Consider the following 20,151-nt stretch of genomic DNA (forward strand, 5'->3'; position numbering starts at 1 on the left):
TAGGGCTCACCCCCCGGATACTGGGTCCCGCCCGAGGTGCCAGGACGCCCACTGGAGCGGGGCGGGCACGACATCAAACCCCAGCCACCCCCGCCGGCCCCCGTAGCACCGAGACCCGGGCCATGGATGGAGCCCCCGGCCCAGGGGAGGGGAAGGAAGGCGTACCGGGGAGGGGGAAGGGAGGGGGGAAGGAGACGACAAGAAGGGCAGGGGGCAGCGGCAGGGACGCAGAGAGAGGGGGAGAGGAGGAGGAAGGGTGATGAGGGAGAAGGGACAGGGAGGCGGAGGACGGGCGGGGAGAGGCGAGGAGGGAGAGGCAGCAAGGGGGAGGAAGGGGGAGGGGAGAGGGAACCACCGGGCACCCCGGCGGCCCACAGGCCCCGAACCGCGTCGCCGGGCCCAGAGCGACGGACCGCGCCGGAGCGGCGCCGCCCCCGACACCAGGGAAAGCCCCGCAACGCAGCACCCCCCAAGAGACCCAGGGAACGGCCAAGACGCAGCCGCCACCCAGCAGTCTTTCCATGACAGTCCATTATTCTCCTTACTGAGTTTCTATTGCCTGAGGCATTCACTGAGCAGGTTGTCCCTAGGTGACATCTTGTTGATGTATTTTTGGAGGTCTGTTGTTGTCTCCAGTGTGTGCATCATAAAAGACTTAGCTATTAGTAAGTTGAGCTTTAATTTGGGATAGTAATGATTAGATCACTGTTTTCCAACCTTTGTGGAGCCAAGGTACTTATTTGAATAAGAAAACCTCACGGCAAGACACAAAACAAAAATATCATAAAAAGAATGAATACATTAGTCATCATTTGAACTAATGAACTTAGGGTTAAATCTCAGCTTGGATAGTTGGACACAAGACTGATGTATTTGCAGGGAACCATGACTTATTCTCTTGTATAATCGACAACACAGGTGAATTCACAGGTCACAGGTGTGTGTGCGTGCGTGCGTGCGTGCGTGTATTTGTTAGCTCACCAAAAACCTATTAGAAAAAATCCCATACCGTTCACCTAAACCGAACACCGCCGTCAGGAGACCCGAGGGGACCAAAGAAAACAAAGGAAAGTGAAATCCAGCACCGACCAGACACCACCCACCGGGCCACCCACCAGAATTCTTCCCCAACCCCAGAAACATCTAAATTCCAACAAATCCAAAAAAAAAAATCAGGGAGACCGAAGGAGAGACTGAGGAAAGGAAGGAAGGACAGACGAAGCCGAGTGAGATCCACAGACACCAGCCTCCACCGATTCAATGACCTGAGGAGGAAGCAGATTGTGTCTGAGTTTCGATAGATGCTGGTGTGGTGGATCTGACATGCATGAAAATCTCCACTAAAGAGGGGAGCCGTCGACCCCTGCCAGGACAGAGCAAGCGCAACACCTCAGGGCCCCCAAGGCCGCGGCAGCGCCAAAGGACGACCCCCGGGCCCCGCCAGGGCCACCGGCCGGAGAGCAAACCCAGGAGCAGGAGCGCCCCCCACCCCAACACGGCCCGCGCCCCCGACCCAACGCATGCAGGATGGGGCACTGCAGGCCCGCCAGGCACCCCACCGGCCCACAACCCCCGCAACACCCCCCCCCCCCCCCAGCCCCCCATCCACCCCAACCCAGCCCCAGCCGCCCCCAAGCCCCCAGACACCCCCCCAGCACCCCCCACCCCACCACACACCCCCCAACAAAGCCGCCCCCGACCCCACCCCGACCAACCGGCAGCCCCCCCACCCCCGACCCCCAGCCCCCGGGGACCACCCGCACCCAGGCTCCGGCGCCGAAGAGGGGCCGGACAGCGGAGCGGAGAGGGCAGCCGCGCCCACCCCACCACCCGCCGCGTGGAGGGACGGAACACCGGGGGCAGAAGGGGAGATGGGGGCACCGGAGGACGGCCGACACCCCCGAACCCCAGGCCCAGCGGGGAAAGGCCCCGGTCGTCACCCCAGCGTTCTTTGTGAAAGTTAACCCCTCTCTACCCCTAAACCGTGAATGTGACCCCACCCAGTGTATATACAAGTGTGTGTGTGTGTGTGTGTGGTGCATTAAAATTAGGAGCAGGTGAACCGGAGCCGAGGGAAATGATATTCACACGCTCCGATCCACCCGCCTCCCAAGCATGTCACTGAGTGTATGTGGTGCATTAAAAAAACAAGGACAGGGGACCGCAGCACTGCTCTATACCGCGGTCCCCAACCGATGGCACCCCCACAAGCCCCCCCCCCCCTAGTTGTTTGGTGCATTAAAATTGGAGGGGAGTTGTAGGGTGAAGACGGTGTTTCCACCCTACCCCACCCCCCCAAAGTGTGTTATGTGCCCTATATGTCTATAAAAGAGTATTGTGCAAACCTAGTGTAGTGAGTTAAGAGGAGCGACCAGCGGGGCCCCCCCCAACCGGGCGGGGACAGGAGGCGCACCCGCCCACCAAGCCCCCACCCACCCCACCGGGACCCCGGCGGGCATATGGGACCAGCCCGGCGGGGCAATAGGGCTCGCCCCCCGGATACTGGGGCCCGCCCGAGGCGCCAGGACGCCCACCGGAGCGGGGCGGGCACAACACCAAACCCCAGCCTCCCCCGCCGGCACCCGGAGCACCGAGACCCGGGCCATGGATGGAGTCCCCGGCCCAGGGGAGGGGAAGGGAGGCATACCGGGGAGGGGGAAGGGAGGGGGGAAGGAGACGACAAGAAGGGCAGGGGGCAGCGGCAGGGCCGCAGAGAGAGGGGGAGAGGAGGAGGAGGAAGGGTGACGAGGGAGAAGGGACAGGGAGGCGGAGGACGGGCGGGGAGAGGCGAGGAGGGAGAGGCAGCAAGGGGGAGGAAAGGGGAGGGGAGAGGGAACCACGGGGCACCCCAGCGGCCCACAGGCCCCGAACCGCGTCGCCGGGCCCAGAGCGACGGACCGCGCCGGAGCGGTGCCGCCCCAGACACCAGGGAGAGCCCCGCAACGCAGCACCCCCCAAGAGACCCAGGGAACGGCCAAGACGCAGCCGCCATCCAGTAGCCAACAGAGGGGCAGACCCGCCCACGACCAGCCAGGGGGGGACAGCACCCACAGAATTAACCCACTGGCATGCCGTGAATCCGAATATCAACCCCTGGTGCCCATCGGAGGCGAATCCGCTCGATCCCGCTGGCAGCAGCCGGGTTCCTGACTATAAAAACACAGGTCTTATAACTTATGCCGCTGGCATAGATAAACTAATCTCATTCACATATGATTATCATCAGGTAGATAATAACAACAAAAACTAATAATTTGGGGTGGTGTTTAGGTCAGTGGTAAAACACCCGTCCCCCCATGTGTTGAGGCTAGCTCTCCGAGCAGGCGACCCTGGTTCGACGTGCCCAGCGGTCCATTACATCATGTCATCTGCCTTCTCTCCCCTGATTGCTGTTTACCTTCCAACTGTCCTGTCCATCAAAATGGCAAAATGTCCGCGTGCATTACCTTCATTTTTAACCTAACTATGCAAGACATCATTGTTTTTTGTGCATTAATGAGCATAGAACCGAACTGCAAACAGTGAGCACAAGACCGATATATTTGAACCATGGAGTTTGTGAACAGTACCAAAAACGACAAAAGTCTAAGGCTAGTAAAACTCATATTTCCTGCTCCTTGGAGAGAAGACAGTCTGATGATTCTGTACGCAAATCTACAGTTTCATATACTGTACGTACTAGTCAATAATATTATACTTCCCCCTTATCTAGCTATATATTCAGGAGCCCTGACTAGCAACGACTAGAGTTAGCGGTTGGTGCCCAAAATTAACATTATACTTTTTAAAGTGTAAAGATGTAATTTTATTGACCGCTTATAATTTGTAAATTTTGTATGTTCTAATTATAATCATACATACACAGTAAATGATGTAGAGTAAATTAAACTCTATTTAGAGTGGGACCAAATAGACTCAGTTTTAGAGCAATATTTACACTTCGAAGAGAGTAAAATAAAGAATTGAAAAAAATAAATAAAAGTCACTCAAGGCTTGAGGAACAATCTCACGACCTTCAGCTAACTCCAAGAGACCAAAAACTATGTTTTTGTTCTCCTCTTGGAGATAAGCAAACAGTAGGAGGGGCATAGCTCAGGTGGTAGTGTAACAGTTACCCAAACTGGAGGAGTTTGTTCCTCAACATTTGAGTAACTTTCATTTTATTTTTTATTAATTACTTATTTTTTTACATTCGCACCTTCCATACACCAGTGTGAGTAGCAATGGAGGCAATGTGTGTGAAGTGCCTTGCCCAAGGACACAACGACGCATGACTTGGGGAGAGCGGAGATCGAACAGCCAACCTTCTGGTTATTGGACGACCATCTCTACACCCTGAGCCACGGCCACCACTTTTTGGGCGGCATGTTGGTTGGCTGGTTAGCACGTCCGCCTCCCAGCACAGAGGACATGAGATCGATTCCAGGCTTCGGCCTTCTTGTTTGGAGATTGCATGTTCTCCCCTTGCTTGCATGGTTTTTCTCCAGGTGCTCCAGTTCCCTCCCACATTCCAAAGACATGCATGACAGGTTAATTGAACACTCTAAATTGTCCCAAGGTGTGATTGTGAGTGTGGATGGTTGTTCGTCTCTGTGTTCCCTGGATTGGCTGGCAACCAGTTCAGGGTGTACTGCCCGAAGACAGCTGAGATCCTTGTACCCTTTTACTCTCTTGCAAATGTAAATATTAGCCTACTCTAAAGCTGAGTCTATTTGGTCCCACACTAATTAGAGTCAAATTTACTCTACAGAATTTTCTGTGTACCATATTGCGACATGGAGCAATTTATTGAAACAAGACAATATGCTTTTTCTAAATAAATTAAAAATAATACAGTATACACAAAGCTGAGGTCCGTAGGTTGGTTTGGCCCCCGTCAAGCGTTCCAATTACTCATGTGGCCCCTTAAAATTAATTGCCCACCCCTGTTTACTGCATTGACATTGACATACAGACCTGTCAAAGCTGATCTTGATGGAACGTCCTGACTCAGCTTCTATGACCCACTCACAACTAAGTGAGTCTTTGTAGTAGCCAGGCCATCCTGGGGATAGGATGACTCCAGACGGGCCAGAGTAGTGACCCCCGCAGGGAGCTGGTAGAGGGAGAAAAATTAAATAATTGGGGGAAAAAAGGAGGGGAAAAGGAAGTTGTGTTTTTTTTTTGTAAGCACAGAAACATTGTTCTATCCTATTTGTGTACCTTCACATTTTGGAATGAGGCCGCTCCACATCACCTTGCCTTCCTCTAAATGGCATGTAATGGTGTCAGCCCCCTGTGTCTTGATGAAGCCCTCTTCACAGACCACAGAAATGGAGCTGCCCAGTTGGAAACTGTCCCCGAAGCGCCTGGCATTCAGTGGTATGCCAGGGTCAGGGCACTCATTACGCCCAAAAGCTTGTAATTAGGAGAAAGACAACACAATCTGGTGACAGGCACTCTTGTTTTCATGAGAAATGGCTTATTTGAGGTGTGTAGAGATAAGGTAAATAGATGTAGCTGTCTGCAAGACAGCAAGGAACCTTAAACAGCTTGTTTTTTGTACACCTAATGTTGACAAAAGCTGCTGAGTCTTGTCTCTTAACCAGTAAACATAAAATGTGTTATAGCACATATAAATGAGGCATAAAAGCTGACCACAGTATGATGCTTTTTGCCTGTTTACTCAAACTCTGTGCCTGGAAGAATATTACATAACAATTAGGGCTGTCAATTTTTTTTTACATTTTTAAATCAGATTAATCACATTTTAGAATTACGATTAATCACTTAATTAAAAAGGCTTTTTATCAAAAATGTTTGCCCGCCAAATTTGAAAAGCACCTGTCATGTGTCAATTATTTTGACATTTAATGTTATGAGGATGTCTTCAACATTTTTTGATGCACAGCACATGGTCATCCTCCTCTTTTTCTAAAATGAAAAAAAAATGACTCCAGTAGTTTGATATCAACAAATATTCAGAATGTCATACACAAAGATTTATTAAATGCTTTACTTTAAAACATTAGTTATGTTTATTGTTCAAACACAACCTGTGCTACCTTTAACGTAAACCATTCACTGTCAAGCTAAAATATAATCTGTGGTAAAAATTAATACTGCAATTAATCTGCGTTAAAGGTCTCATATTATTCAACTTTTCAACATACTAAAATACTTCTCAAATGTGTAAAAGACTCGTCAAAATTGAATTTGGATCTAATATTTTTGCTGTCCCTAAATCAGCCAAAAAACGCTCTGTTCAAAACAGCCTGTTTTAGAGGTGTGTCACTTTTATGTAAATAGCTGCACCAGGCCATGCCTAGGCCACACCCTTCTCTCTCGAAGGGGCAGTGATTTCGGTCATGGTAGCCATGTGCTAATTTTGTGAATGGAAACGACTGGCTATGGGAGCAGAAGAAAAGAAAAATACAAACATGTCTCTTACACATTTGAGAACTATTTTAATATGTGGAAAAGTGAAGTTTTCCCATAAGAAAAAGTAGCATAACGTTACTACAGAGACTATGTTGTAGCGTTAGATTGTCATTGTTTAGGCAATGGTTATTTTTGCCGTAACGGGCAAATCTCCCGCGAACGTAATTTTGCTGTTGAATGTCTCCAATTTGCCGTGAATGCTTTTAGACATTTACAAGCTGTTATGAATAACACAAATGTGCACATTTAGGCCACTGCACGGTCGCAACGTTTAAGACGTCTCGTCAAGGTCACTTAGCGGCCAATTAGTATCACCAAGTCATGTCAACTAGGTGGTGAGTAGCCAGTCATGGCAAATTAACTACCGCGGATTGTATCTTGACAAAACAATACTCAACCGCTTCATATTATCCAACCACCGTCTGCTTTATCATATCTGACCTCTTGTAACCAAACTTCCACATGACAAATGTACCTCCCACTTTAGGCACTAAAAATACACCAGTAATATGGTAGAAGGTGCTCATCTCTTATTAGAAAGGATAGGAAGGAAGGCTAAATCAAAAATATTAAACCTACATCTTTCCCGTTTGCAGTTGTGTCACACTGTTGAGACCGATCCATTATGTTTAAACGTGTTGCAAATCCAGCTTTCAACAGGCTTTCACTAACAAAACAGTCCTTTGAGAAATGATGTCGGTACACGTCCTTCAAAAATAAAATTAATCCACTGTCTTCTCAAAGACTTGGGACGAAGGAAGCGACCACTTTTTTCCTGATAATTGTTTCCCCTCTCCACTGAGCATTTGCGAGCAGGGGGAGAAAAAGAAAAAAGCAGCCAGCTTCTCGAATTTCAGTGGGAGTGACAAACCTTTACCAGATATGGTGCCACTAACCCGAGGGGGTTGGATCGAGTGCACTTCCGTGTCTCTTTGACATAACTAAGTCACGGAAGTTTAATCTGCCCGTTTGAAGCACACATTTTAGGAAGGATGAGAAAGCTAAAGAAGTCGCGGACATACTTTTTTCATACCTGGTTGGATTGTAGACAGGCCTGGGATGCATATCATTGATAGAAACCCCACTAAAGTGCATTTTCATACTATGGGACCTTTAATACATGATTAATGCGACAATTTTAAACTTTCCCTGACATCCTGAACAAATACATATGCTATTGAACACCATAACCTCCTATAGTATGATAAACATGAACATAACAGAGCCAATGTTGCAAGGACTTAGTTTGCTTTTAAAAACATTATTTAAATTAATAATTAAAAAATTGGCCCAGTTGGAAGTAATAAAAGATGGTTATGGGTTGATTACATAGCTGTTTTGAACGGACTGTGCAAGTGGGCACTCACTGCTATATGTGATGTTGAACCCTCGCCCTGACATGGAGTGATCAGCTTGAAACTCTAGCTGTAGAATGTTACTGTTGGATGTCAGGTGGGAGGGAACTTCTGCCCCAGAGAAACGACCCAAAATGGTAGCTCCTGATTGGTCGCCATCTTTGATGGTGAGGAAGTCATAGGGTGGTTCAAGGTCAAAGTCATTAAATGCCAGGTGGATTCTGGAGCCAGGTTCTGAGATTATCAACCATACACAATTGAGGTTGTTCCCATAGCCTTCTGGATAGTCAGGAGACAGCACAGTCCCCATGGGAGCCGTGAAGTTGGAAAAACAGGGAACTGAATGAGAAAGGCAACACATAGATTAATAACTCATTTAAAAAAAAACATATCCCAGGGGGGGCAATTTGTTTTAACAGCAACAAGATAACTCTGTCCATTCTCCCAGAACAAGATCAGAACAGGACATTGCATGAGTGTTATGACTAGCTGGGAGAGAAAGTACTGATCCCATGGGTCTCAAAGCATTGGAGAAACATCAGGCTTGGTTTGCAAAAATGTAGTCTGAAAACATGTGTGTGCAGGAACCGTGCAGTGTCCCAAGGGACACAGTTAACTACAAGAGAAAAACAGGACTAGAATTTAGACTACAGAGTAAGTGAATTTGGTTAGGTAGAGTAAAACACACAGTAGAGATTTGGATGGTCTTTGAGAACTACATCGCATGTGTCCTATCTCCGGAGCAGATGCATAGTGTATACGCTGGCCTTATTTTTCTCCCAGCTTAACAAGGCAGCAATTTCCTGTAGCATTCCTTAGCCTTTGACATTCGATGTATTACTGTTTACATAAAAAGCACTGCATTGCCATTTATGCATTGTAATTAATCCTCCAATAGTTCAATGTCATTGTGAACTTTCCAAGCACATAAGTAATTGCTTCATTTGTCCACATGAAATTAAATGCACATAAAACTCACATATGCAGATGGGAATATTTGCAGACCACTGATTGTTGTTCTGGCAGGTTATCATCCTCTCCCCAATGAGCTCAAATCCAAACTGGCACTCAAATCGCAGAACATCTCCATTTAAAAAGCCATTTCCCTCTTGGTAGCCATATAGTGGTGTACCAGGATCACCACAACTCTCTTTGTCAATTTCTGTGGGTGAGGCAGGAATGGAAATAGGAGAGATGAAAAATAGCGGATCGAGTAAAACCAAGTACAGAAGCTGGATGTATGTTCAATATCTCCTATTAACATAATCAGTAAATCCAGGGAAGGGCAGTGGGAGACGGACAGCCTAACAGAGTGACGGACAGTAGTGACTGACTGCTTATGGGAGGCAGCCATTGATCACAGCCATGCATACAGATAGCGGCATCAACACTAAACTCTTTGTACCTTTATAGTTGATCTTGAAGCCAATTGAGCCCACACTTTCATCAGATTGCAGATGAAGCCACATCTGATGGGACATGCTCACAATCAGGTCTGGGACAAAGCTCCCAGTTAGTCTACAGAAACATAACAGGTATTAAAACACACAAACAATGACTGAGACTTACATATTCCATTTTGTGATGCAAAATGCAATGAGGAAGTATGGTGTAATCTGATATGTAACGTCATTCATAAATCAGTGTGTAAACAAAACATTTGAAAATGCATTTAAATAAGAGTCAAGCCAGTTATACAATAGCATTTGTTATACCAAAGACACCATAGCACAAATGATTACATAAATCTGCTGAATTTCTTTGACCACTACTTACACTTGTATTATTGTTTTAGAATCCCCTACTTCTCCTCCATCACCAATCGTGAGCGAATCATACCCAATCTCCAAGTCAAATTCTTCAAAGTTGATCTGAATAACCTAAAGAGAGGACAACTTTACAGTTTATTAACCATAAAAACACAGGAACATACTGTACTTAAACCCTTCTCTTCTGCGATTGACCAATATCTTCAATGATTTTACCCATTATCAATGGTGTGATGCATGAGCTGCATCAATTGCTGGATACGTTTCTCAAACTTTATATTTGTTCAACCTTTTCATTTATATTGGTTACTACAGTGGACAGCTTTTAACACATTGTTTTCTCCTATATATATATATATTTATTTTTTTTGCCACAGTTGGCCATGAGCCACTCCAGTGGACACTAGTGTAGTCCTGACATACACTGCCATCCAGTGGTCAACTTTTGTAAGTGCCCCCCCAAAAAAGACCGACAACAAGATGGCCGACAAAAGTTCAGATGTGATGAGCAAGAAAGGAATAAGTGTCTATTCCTTCTATTCCATGATGCCTTTTGCAAGTAAAAAATATATTGGGACATCAAGCAACAATTAAGGAGTAATATAATTGTTAAGTATCATCCAAGTATTGATTTTGTAATTTGAGGACATGGCGATTGATCCATTAAATTGGACTTTGAACATCATTAGCTGTATTGTGACTACAACTTAGTGTTGTTGCAAAAATACTTCATCTGCAGAATTTTTTTAATTTTTTTGCTTTAAATCATCTTTTAATTTTTATTATAGCAATATTGTATGGCTTTTAGTTCTCATATGAGAGTAAGGATCCTGGTCCTCGTGTTTTGTAGTGACCAGGTGGTGCAGAACATGCTCGCAAAACCTACAGGATAGTTGACCATATACCATCTGACTTAAGTGGAGATGATCAAAGCGGCAGCGATGATGAATGGTTGCCAGAAACAAAAAATCTTTACTTCACAAAAAAGTTCAATTTTCTTTGAGTAAATGTTTTTGCAATACATGTAGTAGTTTTTAAATATGTGAACACAATGTTAAAAATCAAATAGACATTTTCTATAGTGTTTACATTGTGTTTTTGTTATTTATTATTTTCCTAAAAAACATAATTCATCAGTTGCTCAAATGTACGTTATCCACCCTAGTGGACATGAACTCCTTGAAAAATGTACCCAGTATGTTTAAAAAAAATAAAATAATGAAGGTGATTTTTTTTTTATGCCTAAAGAGTAAAAAAACAGTTGGGAAAAAAATCCTGATGTAAGTTATCATAATTTGTGCATGAAAGGGTTAAAATCGGTGTACAGTACTAAGTTATGTATTTCAAATTTTCTGATAGATAAATTTTGCCTCACACGTACAGCCAAGTGTCAGTATGACAGTGTAACTCAAAGGTATTGCAACGCCTAAGCTGTCTGAACTTATGTGCCTTGAAAACAGCATCAAACTTGCATTTCACCAATAACCAGTTCCAATTGCTGATCTGCGACGAGATTCAAACCATTATGATGCTCAGCTCCAATCTCAAGTCGGCTACTGTTGCCACCCATAGGGGAGAATTGAGAGGAAGATGCAATAAACTGGTCAATTTGAAGTGAGCAAACATAACCACCAATGGAACTCATGAAACGCAATGGGGCATAAAACACATGATAGTATACCCCAAAAATTAGGGGAACACAATATTTTTTATAACTAATCATGCAAGCAGTGCACTCTAAATGATGTACATGTTTTATTGACGACCAACCCTCTAAGTTATATTAATTCATTCCAGAGAGCTTGTTGTTTCCGTATATTGCCTTCAGAATGAGTGTATCTACAAGGAGAAACAGCTTTTCTGTGCCTAAGAGAGGCTTGATAAGAAAAAGCTAATACAAGTAAGAACATGCGCCTCCCAATACTTTGAAACCAAAACCATCTGCTGGTTTCTTCGCAGTACATGAAGTCAGGCTTGCCTCTTAATACTTAAAATACTTAAAATAACAACAGCAATACCCCGATAGTCAAATCACATCAAATCTTTGAGTGCTAATTGCATACGCCTTTAACAAACAGTGCATGCCAATGTTGAGCACACGCATGCACACACACAAACACACAAATGTGCAATCACACACAGCGCTGCAAACAATGACAACAAATCTCAACAGAAGCTGACAGTCACATCTCTTCAAATTATTTAGAGCACAAATTACATACTTATTGAAGGCAAGAAAAATGTAGGTCCAACATAATTATTTTGCCCATCGAAATTCATAATTAACTTTTTTGTCCCCAGCTGTCACAGATATAATTTTGTCATTACCCAAATGTACATGTGCTCCACTGCAGAAGCCTCTCAGTACAATTTCATATAAAAGCTTCATTATCTCAGTTCAATGTCCATGCATTGATTTGTGATGAAAGGATGTTGTAATAAAATATATATCACATCCGTTGATGACAGACATGTGATGGCCACTTGATCATTCTTATCAGTCCACTCTTCAGCCATGGGAAGGAAAAATTCTGCACAGTATCCATTCATAACACAATGCGGGCATAAGCATAATTACCATAATAACAATAATGGATCAACTTTCTTCTGCCAAGTCAATGGCTTGTTTTCCTCATGGGAAGCATGGGGGCACACTGCTACCGTGCTTGCCAGTCATAGCGAGTTATGAATGGGCATTAGCCCTTTTCTGCTAATAAACAATCACAAAGCGAGCTGACATCCATGTGTGCATAGCAAACTGGACAGAATACCAATTGTGAGCCTGATCTGATCTGATCTGATGTAGGAAAACAGTAATGACCATTAGGAAAACAGCTTTGGCCTCTTCACTTTGGGGACAAGCGGGTTTCATTCAATCATTATTTCTCTCAATGTGTGTTACTGAGCAGAATTGCTGAACTGCCAATAGCCATGGGCAAAAATTGTACTCCAACTCCAATACAATGCACTCTAGCTATGTACAATAATTGACAGTTGTGATGAAAGGCACAACATAAACATATTCATTGTAACCTTTTACAACCTTGGGACACCCTTGGAAAAAAGATGCATGCATAAAAATCTATCCAGTGAAGGAATATTTAAAGAGTGATGGTGATAAAAGGAAAGAGGTTCAATCATAAATGAAGGTCAAATGCTAATGTGTCATTATACTTGGAACTGTTATTGTTTATTTAATTATTAGTTATTTTAGTTATAATCAGTATGTAAAGATACTGTACAGTATGCAAACGTGCTGCCTAAGTACAATAAATGCTATGCAATTGAATTGAACAATTACAATCTCTAAGTGTACACAGTAGTGGTGCAACGGATCACAAAAGTCACGGTTCGGATAGGATCACGGAATTGAGTCACGGATCGGATCGTTTTTCGGATCAGAAAAATAAGATAAATAATACTTTGTAAAACACTTTTTCCCATTAAATAATAAAAACAATACATTCAAAATGTCTAAAGTAGCCCTTTAGGATTTAGGAACAAAACTTTAAGTGCAATATGAGGCAGAAACATTCTTATTTTATACATGGTCCATGTGTAAAATAACACAGTATTAATAGTTTAAAGTTGTATTCCTAAAATCTAAACAGCAATGTTTGACAGTTTGAGTTGAATGTTGTTTTTGTTTTTTAATGTGCAAAAATGTTTTACAAAATAAATGAAGAAGTTCTATTTATCTTTTTTTTTTGTTATAATAATGAAAATACCTCAAAGTACAATTTAAGGCACATTATCTTCCTTTAAACATGGAGGGTAAGTTACAAAGTAGCCTTGGTCCAGAATATTGAAAAATAATTCAAGTAAGCCAGGTACCATGCTGTCACACTCATTTACAGCTACCAGCCAGACACTGTAGGTAATGCTAACAGCTAGCTGCTAGCAAATTACGTCGCAGACTTCTGCTGTATCATACAATAGCATTTTCTTTGCGTCCTAAAATAGGGATGGAATAAGAGTTCGGGAGAGCGTTGTGTTGATGTTGGTCGCAACTACAATGTCGATCAAAATTACGTTAAAGAAAGCCTAAACGTCTAAAAGGGAAGTCAAGCTAGCCATCACGCCACGTCTACTAAGGCCATTTTCAATTTAGCATTGCCGTCAATGTATTATTTGGTAAACTTTATTTTGAAGTTAGCCTTGGGCGGCGTGTAACATTGCATATATTTCAGCTTCCTAGACATATCTGAATGGTGTCCACTGTATGTGCACTGTTGTTGTTTTTTTACCCCACCAACCAAACCGCGGACCGTGGGCGATCCGAAACGTGGGGCCTGATCCAAACCGACCCCGGTTCAACGATGATCCGTTGCGCCACTAGTACACGGTTATTTTGTTTCTACTTTATGGAGAGCCTCCTATTTTAGATGAAAATGGCTGTTATTTGCAGATGCATTGCTGTGGTTTCATTCCACAGTAAAAATAAAAATGGTGAACAGATATCCTCTCTTGCTACTACCTTGTTTGGATCACTGGCAGTGATGATCCACACGCATTGGGAGTTACTCTCATATTGGATAGGAAAGTTAGGAGATGTAAATGTTCCCGAAGGTCCCAGTAGATTAGACCCACAAGTTTTCACTGCAACGGAATAAGAGGTAAAATAGAAAATCAAGAGTGAGCCTAGAAATTCTGCATTTCCCTCCCCCAAAAAAGATGAAAAAATGTGCATAAGGTAAGGTAATAACTCTTATGTAGTGAAGTGACAGGAAAGTAATTTAGTGTGAGCACAAAGTGGGTCTATTACCAACATAACTATTAATCAAATTCTGAAAGTTGCTCCAGGTATTGTGGAACAAAAACACACAGGACATTTAAATTTGAAAATTAAGTTAAAGTTAGTTTTTTGTTCATATTTAAAAGGAATTTACATCCCTTTGTGAGTCTATATCCAGAGGCAGTGCCTCAATCAAAGTGTTGTATTTGTTCTTGAAATGCCTCACACCCTTGCAAACGGGCCTGTGGTCGCTCCAAGCTGCAAAGACTTCAGCCACGCGCTGGCAGGTAATCGTTTTGGAACCCTGCAGCACATGGTCTTCATCGCAGATAAATTGAACAGTTGCTCCGATGCTGAGAAGAAAAACATCATTAACGCCTGAAAAAATCAATCAATTTCTCAAAAAGTGACTCCTGATGAAATGTCAAATTCATTATTTCACGCCAATGATTACAAGTGAACATCAGTCATTATGGGCACTATTTTTGTCGACTACTCATTCACTAGGCGTAAAAAAAAAGGCTGCATCTTCACATCCGTGCCAGCGCAAGTCTAAGTTCCCGTGTTAGGGACCACGTTACGCCTCGCTGGGCATTCCGGCAGACGGCACTACGGCGTCCCTGGCGCACCTAACAATTTGGTGACAGAAGGGAGACTGTGGTTGATGTAAAACTTACATGTTTCTGTTCTTTGGGGGTTGGGTTTTTGTTTGTTATGGGTGTTCTTGGTGTTTTTGTCGGTGGTTGCTGTTTTTGTCATGTGTTTCTGGTTTCTTCCCTTGTCTCGTTATGTCTAAACCCTGTCCACCTGTTTGTGTCTCCCCTCAGCCACTTGTCTTTCCCCAGGTGTGTCTCATTAGTGTTGGTGTATTTAGGCCCCGTCCAGACGGAAGTAAAGCCGGCTTTGTTCCTCAAACAAATCTCGTACACACAGAAGCATTTCAAGACTTGTGTCTGTCCAAAAGAAGACGCTTAGGACGCTTAACAATTGTAATGTATATGCCAAGTCTGAAGTGGCGCTGTAGCGCAGCCACAGGGAGTTAACGGAAAGCGTAGAAGAAGAATCAGCGAAGAAGATGAACACTTTATTTTCTAACTTTATTGCAATCTACAGAACAAACATGGCTTTGCATGTATTAAAACAACATGAAAAAGGCGGACACAGGAGAAGTGACAATGGCGGATGATTCAAGTACAACACCGCTTGTTGAACGTGGGACTAAAGGAGCAAAATATTTTGCTGCAAAAGCATAAGCAAGCTAAGGAGACTGCGCAAAACGACTAGGACACGGCTATCCGCCATTGTTGTTGACAAGAATTGGTGCGTACGTCATCAATCTGCGACAATGCGTCGTCATCGAGCTACGACTATTACTCATCACTGGAGGAGTATCCTGCATACGGTGTCCAGACAGAAGCGTACGGGGCGCGTTTTGAAATCTTTCCACTCTGGAGTTTCAAAAGTGATCGGTTTCAAGCTCTGAAACCGCGCCATCGTGTGGACGAACGGCCTAAACGGTAAGAAACTTGTGAGGATACATTGAAACTGGCTTTCGTGTGGACGGGACCTTAGTCTGTTGAGTTTGGTGTGGGTGCATTGTCTATGTTATGTGTGGAAGTTTGTGTGTCAAGTCGTCACCACAGCCAAGTCGTCGCCACAGCCAAGTCGTCACCACAGCCAAGTCATCGCAACAGCCAAGTAGCCATTGTAACAGCCAAGTAGCCATTGTAACAGCCAAGTAGCCATTGTAACAGCCAAGTAGCCATCGTCACAGCCAAGTAGCCATCGTCACAGCCAAGTAGCAATCGTCACAGCCAAGTAGCAATCGTCACAGCCAAGTAGCAATCGTCACAGCCAAGTAGCAATTGTCACAGTCAAGTCGTCCTCTTCACAGCCAAGTCGCCCTCGTCACAGCCCCAGCCAAGTCATACCCACTCCACAGCAAGTCAAGTCAAATCAGGTCCTGTCACAACACGCTGGTTCCAGTCATTGCGACCAGTCTACTCACATCCTGTCCTGTCATGGTGACCAGTCCAGTCATGTCCTGGCGACCAGTCTAGTCCCATCCCATCAAGTCATGGTTGTCTGCTCACCTTTCTCCCTATGGTTAATTAAAGTACCAGGCATTGCACTTGATTCCTGTTTCCCTGTATTTGGGTCCACCATCCCTCATCCACTCACATTTTGTGACAAAAAACTGGCGTATCTTTATTTTTCAAGTCCAGTTTAACGTCTGTAATTTTGGTAGAATGTGCTACCCTGCGATAGGCGTTTCACCGTATTCTATAGAACATCCTGGCACATCTGGCAATTTGGTGACAAAAAGTAGACTCGATACCAGGTCTGAGTGGTGAAATGTGATTTTGGCGGATTTGATTGGTGGGGATTGTCACACAGACGCATCTCCAAGTGCCCATCGACAGTAGCCAATTTCACATCATCCGCAAGTGGAGATTCTTTTCAGTTCCATCCATCCATCCATGAAGTTCAGACCAAGATGGTATTATAGCCATGAAGGTGTGAGGATTAACAGAAGCACATAGATACAGCTTTGTTTTATCTTGAGCAAGTAACAGCCTGGATGTTTCTTTTCCTCTTCAGACCACTGTAGAATATGCAGTTTTGAATGTTGGCTCAACAGAATAATGCTGAGGTCATATCGTCTTTTCAATGTTTCAGAACTGGTTTGTAATTGTAGTGAAACATGTGTTGCTATTCTTCACAAAATTATTTACATGTCAAGTCGTGATAGTCATTTACCCAAAAAATTATCAGGAGTTTTCTCGGGAGTTTTAGTAACAGTTAATGAGCATGGGCCTTGCTCTGAGTTTTGAAGGATATTTTATATAGTACAACCTTGTAATCACAATTTTAAAAATGAGAGAATAATTTATCGCAGTCTGAAACGACTCCTTAACTTGAACTGCATGGGCACCATGTTACCTGAAATCTGAGCCAAGATGTTTGCCATTTTCTGGCTCTCCTGGATCAGGGCAGTAATTAGACAGCTGCTTGACTCCTCCTTCATTCACTGAGCAACCAAGAAAAAGAAGATATTTAAATTGACACACTTTGCACTTCACTACGGCAAAACAATCTGGCTTTAGAAAAATGTGCTCCATCTTTCAGGGTTACATTTTCAAAGGTCATCTATTTGGCAGCGAGGTTGTGAATGTACACTTCACATTAGCGCACTAAGGGTAAATGCAACCCTTCTGACTTTAATATACAAAGGCTCAATAAAACTAAGAATAAAAAAAAATCAATAGACAAATTAGCAACTGAAAGACTACTTTTATATTGGTGGCAACAAACAAAAAATAATAGCGATCCAGACGTCATGTGACTATTTCTCTGAACACGCCCCCATGCGGCAGGAAAGTAGCGGTGCAGCGTTCATGCACTATAATGACTAGGAGGGATAAAACTAGCATTTATACGTCAACTTTCCGCTCAAGGGCATTGACAGTCTCTTTGATGAAAAATACATGATATGCATGCGCAAGGTGGACATATTGGATTGCCGATGAAGTGTCAGGAGTGCTTTCTTTTTTTAACTCGGCGACGCTGCTATGTGGAATTACTTCCTCTCTTGCCGGTGAGTGTTTTCAAATCTGATCATACAAAGGCTATACAAGTTTGTACAATCTGGATTTATTTCTCTTTTATGTGTGGTAAAAAATCCATCAAAGTTAGTAGTTTCATGCAAGTCTTGCAGTGTTATTTAGCTACATTAGCAATTAGCAGATGCTAATTAGGCTGCAGCCGCCGAGGAGGGCTAAAACTAGCATTTATCTGTCAACTTTCCACCCAAGAGCATTGACAGTCACTTTGATGAAAAGGACATGATATACATGCGAAGGTGGACATGTTGGATTGCCAATGAAGTGTCAGAAGACGCTGCTACGTGGAATTACCTCCTCTCTTGCCAGTGAGTGCTTTCAAATCTGATGATTCAAAGGCTTTACAAGTTTGTCATTTGTGGTCAAAATGCCATTGAAGTTAGCAGTTACAATTGAACCATTGGTTCCTCTTTTGGTAGCCTGGAGGATGCTCAATAATTTTTTGTGTGTGCCTCTTCTCGTTGTTAAAGTGTGACGTTTGCAATTTACTCAAGGTGGCAGACGCATTTTCTATGCTGCCAAAATGGCTGTGCTAATGCCCATTTTGGGACGTGTGACGTCAACGTCCAGATCTCTATTATTTAAAATAAACTGTCTTGATCATTGTCAATAATTAGGTGCAGACAAAGCTGTGCCATATTACGATACAAGGCCATACCACAAAAGCCACCCTCCCTTTGTTTCTTTGTTATCCTTTAGTTGAAAACACTATTATTGTGTTCCTTATTTGGGTCTCTGTGCAATAGAGAATATTTATGCCAGAAGATACAGTCATTAAAATAATTCACTCACTGTAATGTTTAAGGTTACTGTGTTCACGATATATGATTATAACTATGTAATCAATTAGAATGCATTTACTTCTGTGTGAGCCTGTGACATACTGTGTATATATACACAAATCATCTGAGTGGCCAGATTACATAAAGTTAACAAATGGAACGCCCCCAGTGGTGGCAGGGTGACTGTGTCACCGCAAAAATAAGGAGCGACTACAACTTCTGCAAAATATTGTAATGTATATTAACTCCATTACCACATGATACAGCCAAACTCAGACAAGAAGGAAACAAACACAACACAAGCCCCTACATGAATGAAAATCCCAACTAATGAAAACAGCTGAATAAGAAAAATAAACAACTTACTCAAAGACAGTTTGTTTGTGTTGTCCTTTCCTGGTAATAATTTTACCCCTCTGGACTTTAGCTCTCCTGAGCTTTTCACTAGATGAAAGTAACACACACACACACACACACACACACATTCATTTGTTAAAATAAGTTATAGTATTAGATACAGCAAAAAATACAGCACTAATGTGCCTTTCCCCAGATGTTATACAGGCCTATCAGGGACCCTATGATAATCGCAATTTAATTGTTGTTGACGGGCATCATTTGCAAAAAGTTCTTATACATTCCACATGTTGCAATAACCAGACGCGTATTTAGAACATTTTTGGGGGTGCTTCACCCCCAAAGTGAACAATAGCACCCCCAAAATTTTAGAGTATGTATATAGATATATTTCACTGCGTGTTTTTAACAAGATAGAAACTTATAGCGATAATATATATATAAACCATAGAGTTTAAAATAAATATTTAAACAACAAAAATACAGTACCCCCTATTTGATTGAAATTGGTTTGATCCACCTCGAACTCCATACAAAATCCATACAATCTGCATTCATCTTTGGCAACCGCTCATTATTACTACACTTCATTCACTACACTTCAATGGGGTGGCTTTGCTCAGTGGTTGAGTGGTCATCTCCCATCCGTAAAGTTGTGGGTTCGATCATCGCCCCTGGTGACCATGTCGAAGTGTCCTTGAGCAAGACACTGAACCCCGATTTGCTCCCAGTGGACCTGGCAGCGCCTTGCATGGCAGCAGTCTACCACTGGTGTATGAGTGTGTGTGTGTGTGTATGAATGGGTGAATGTAAGGCATAATTGTAAAGCGCTTTGGGCACCATATGGTATAGTTAAAGCACTATATAAATGCAGTCCATTTACCATTCAATATAATTACGCAGTGTTTCAAGACTTTTAACAGGCTAGTTACTGTAGCTCAGTGGTTAAAGCAATGCCTAGTACCAGGGAGACCATGGTTTGTAACCCAATTGGAGCAGATTTTAGTCCAACGTAAATTTTGTATAATAATCATTGTCCAATTATTTAACATCCAATATATTTAATATCATTTCACACTGTTTCATAGTTTTTTTTCCCAATAACATTCC

General features: G+C 43.2%; 1 protein-coding gene across 6 annotated transcripts in view; it reads right to left on the minus strand.

Moving 5' to 3' along the window:
- Nucleotides 1-20,151, minus strand: part of LOC147171791 (CUB and sushi domain-containing protein 3-like) — a 499,351-nt gene that overhangs the window by 309,968 nt on the left and 169,232 nt on the right. For all 6 annotated transcript variants that reach the window (XR_015095358.1, XM_086078287.1, XM_086078288.1 and 3 more), the window contains exons 7-16: nucleotides 19,051-19,128; nucleotides 17,223-17,310; nucleotides 14,508-14,632; nucleotides 14,022-14,143; nucleotides 9,552-9,655; nucleotides 9,181-9,293; nucleotides 8,755-8,937; nucleotides 7,788-8,114; nucleotides 5,203-5,397; nucleotides 4,957-5,095 (exon numbers count right to left, since the gene is read on the minus strand). Coding sequence is in view for 5 of the 6 variants with exons in the window: in XM_086078287.1 (XP_085934413.1) it covers nucleotides 4,957-5,095; nucleotides 5,203-5,397; nucleotides 7,788-8,114; nucleotides 8,755-8,937; nucleotides 9,181-9,293; nucleotides 9,552-9,655; nucleotides 14,022-14,143; nucleotides 14,508-14,632; nucleotides 17,223-17,310; nucleotides 19,051-19,128 (1,474 nt within the window). In the remaining variant the exon portion in view is untranslated. The remainder of the gene's footprint in view (nucleotides 1-4,956; nucleotides 5,096-5,202; nucleotides 5,398-7,787; nucleotides 8,115-8,754; nucleotides 8,938-9,180; nucleotides 9,294-9,551; nucleotides 9,656-14,021; nucleotides 14,144-14,507; nucleotides 14,633-17,222; nucleotides 17,311-19,050; nucleotides 19,129-20,151) is intronic.

This window comes from Leptonotus elevatus, chromosome 6, assembly GCF_054856555.1.
Source record: "Leptonotus elevatus isolate MCC_2025b chromosome 6, RoL_Lele_1.0, whole genome shotgun sequence".
NCBI classification, from domain to species: Eukaryota; Metazoa; Chordata; class Actinopteri; order Syngnathiformes; family Syngnathidae; genus Leptonotus; species Leptonotus elevatus.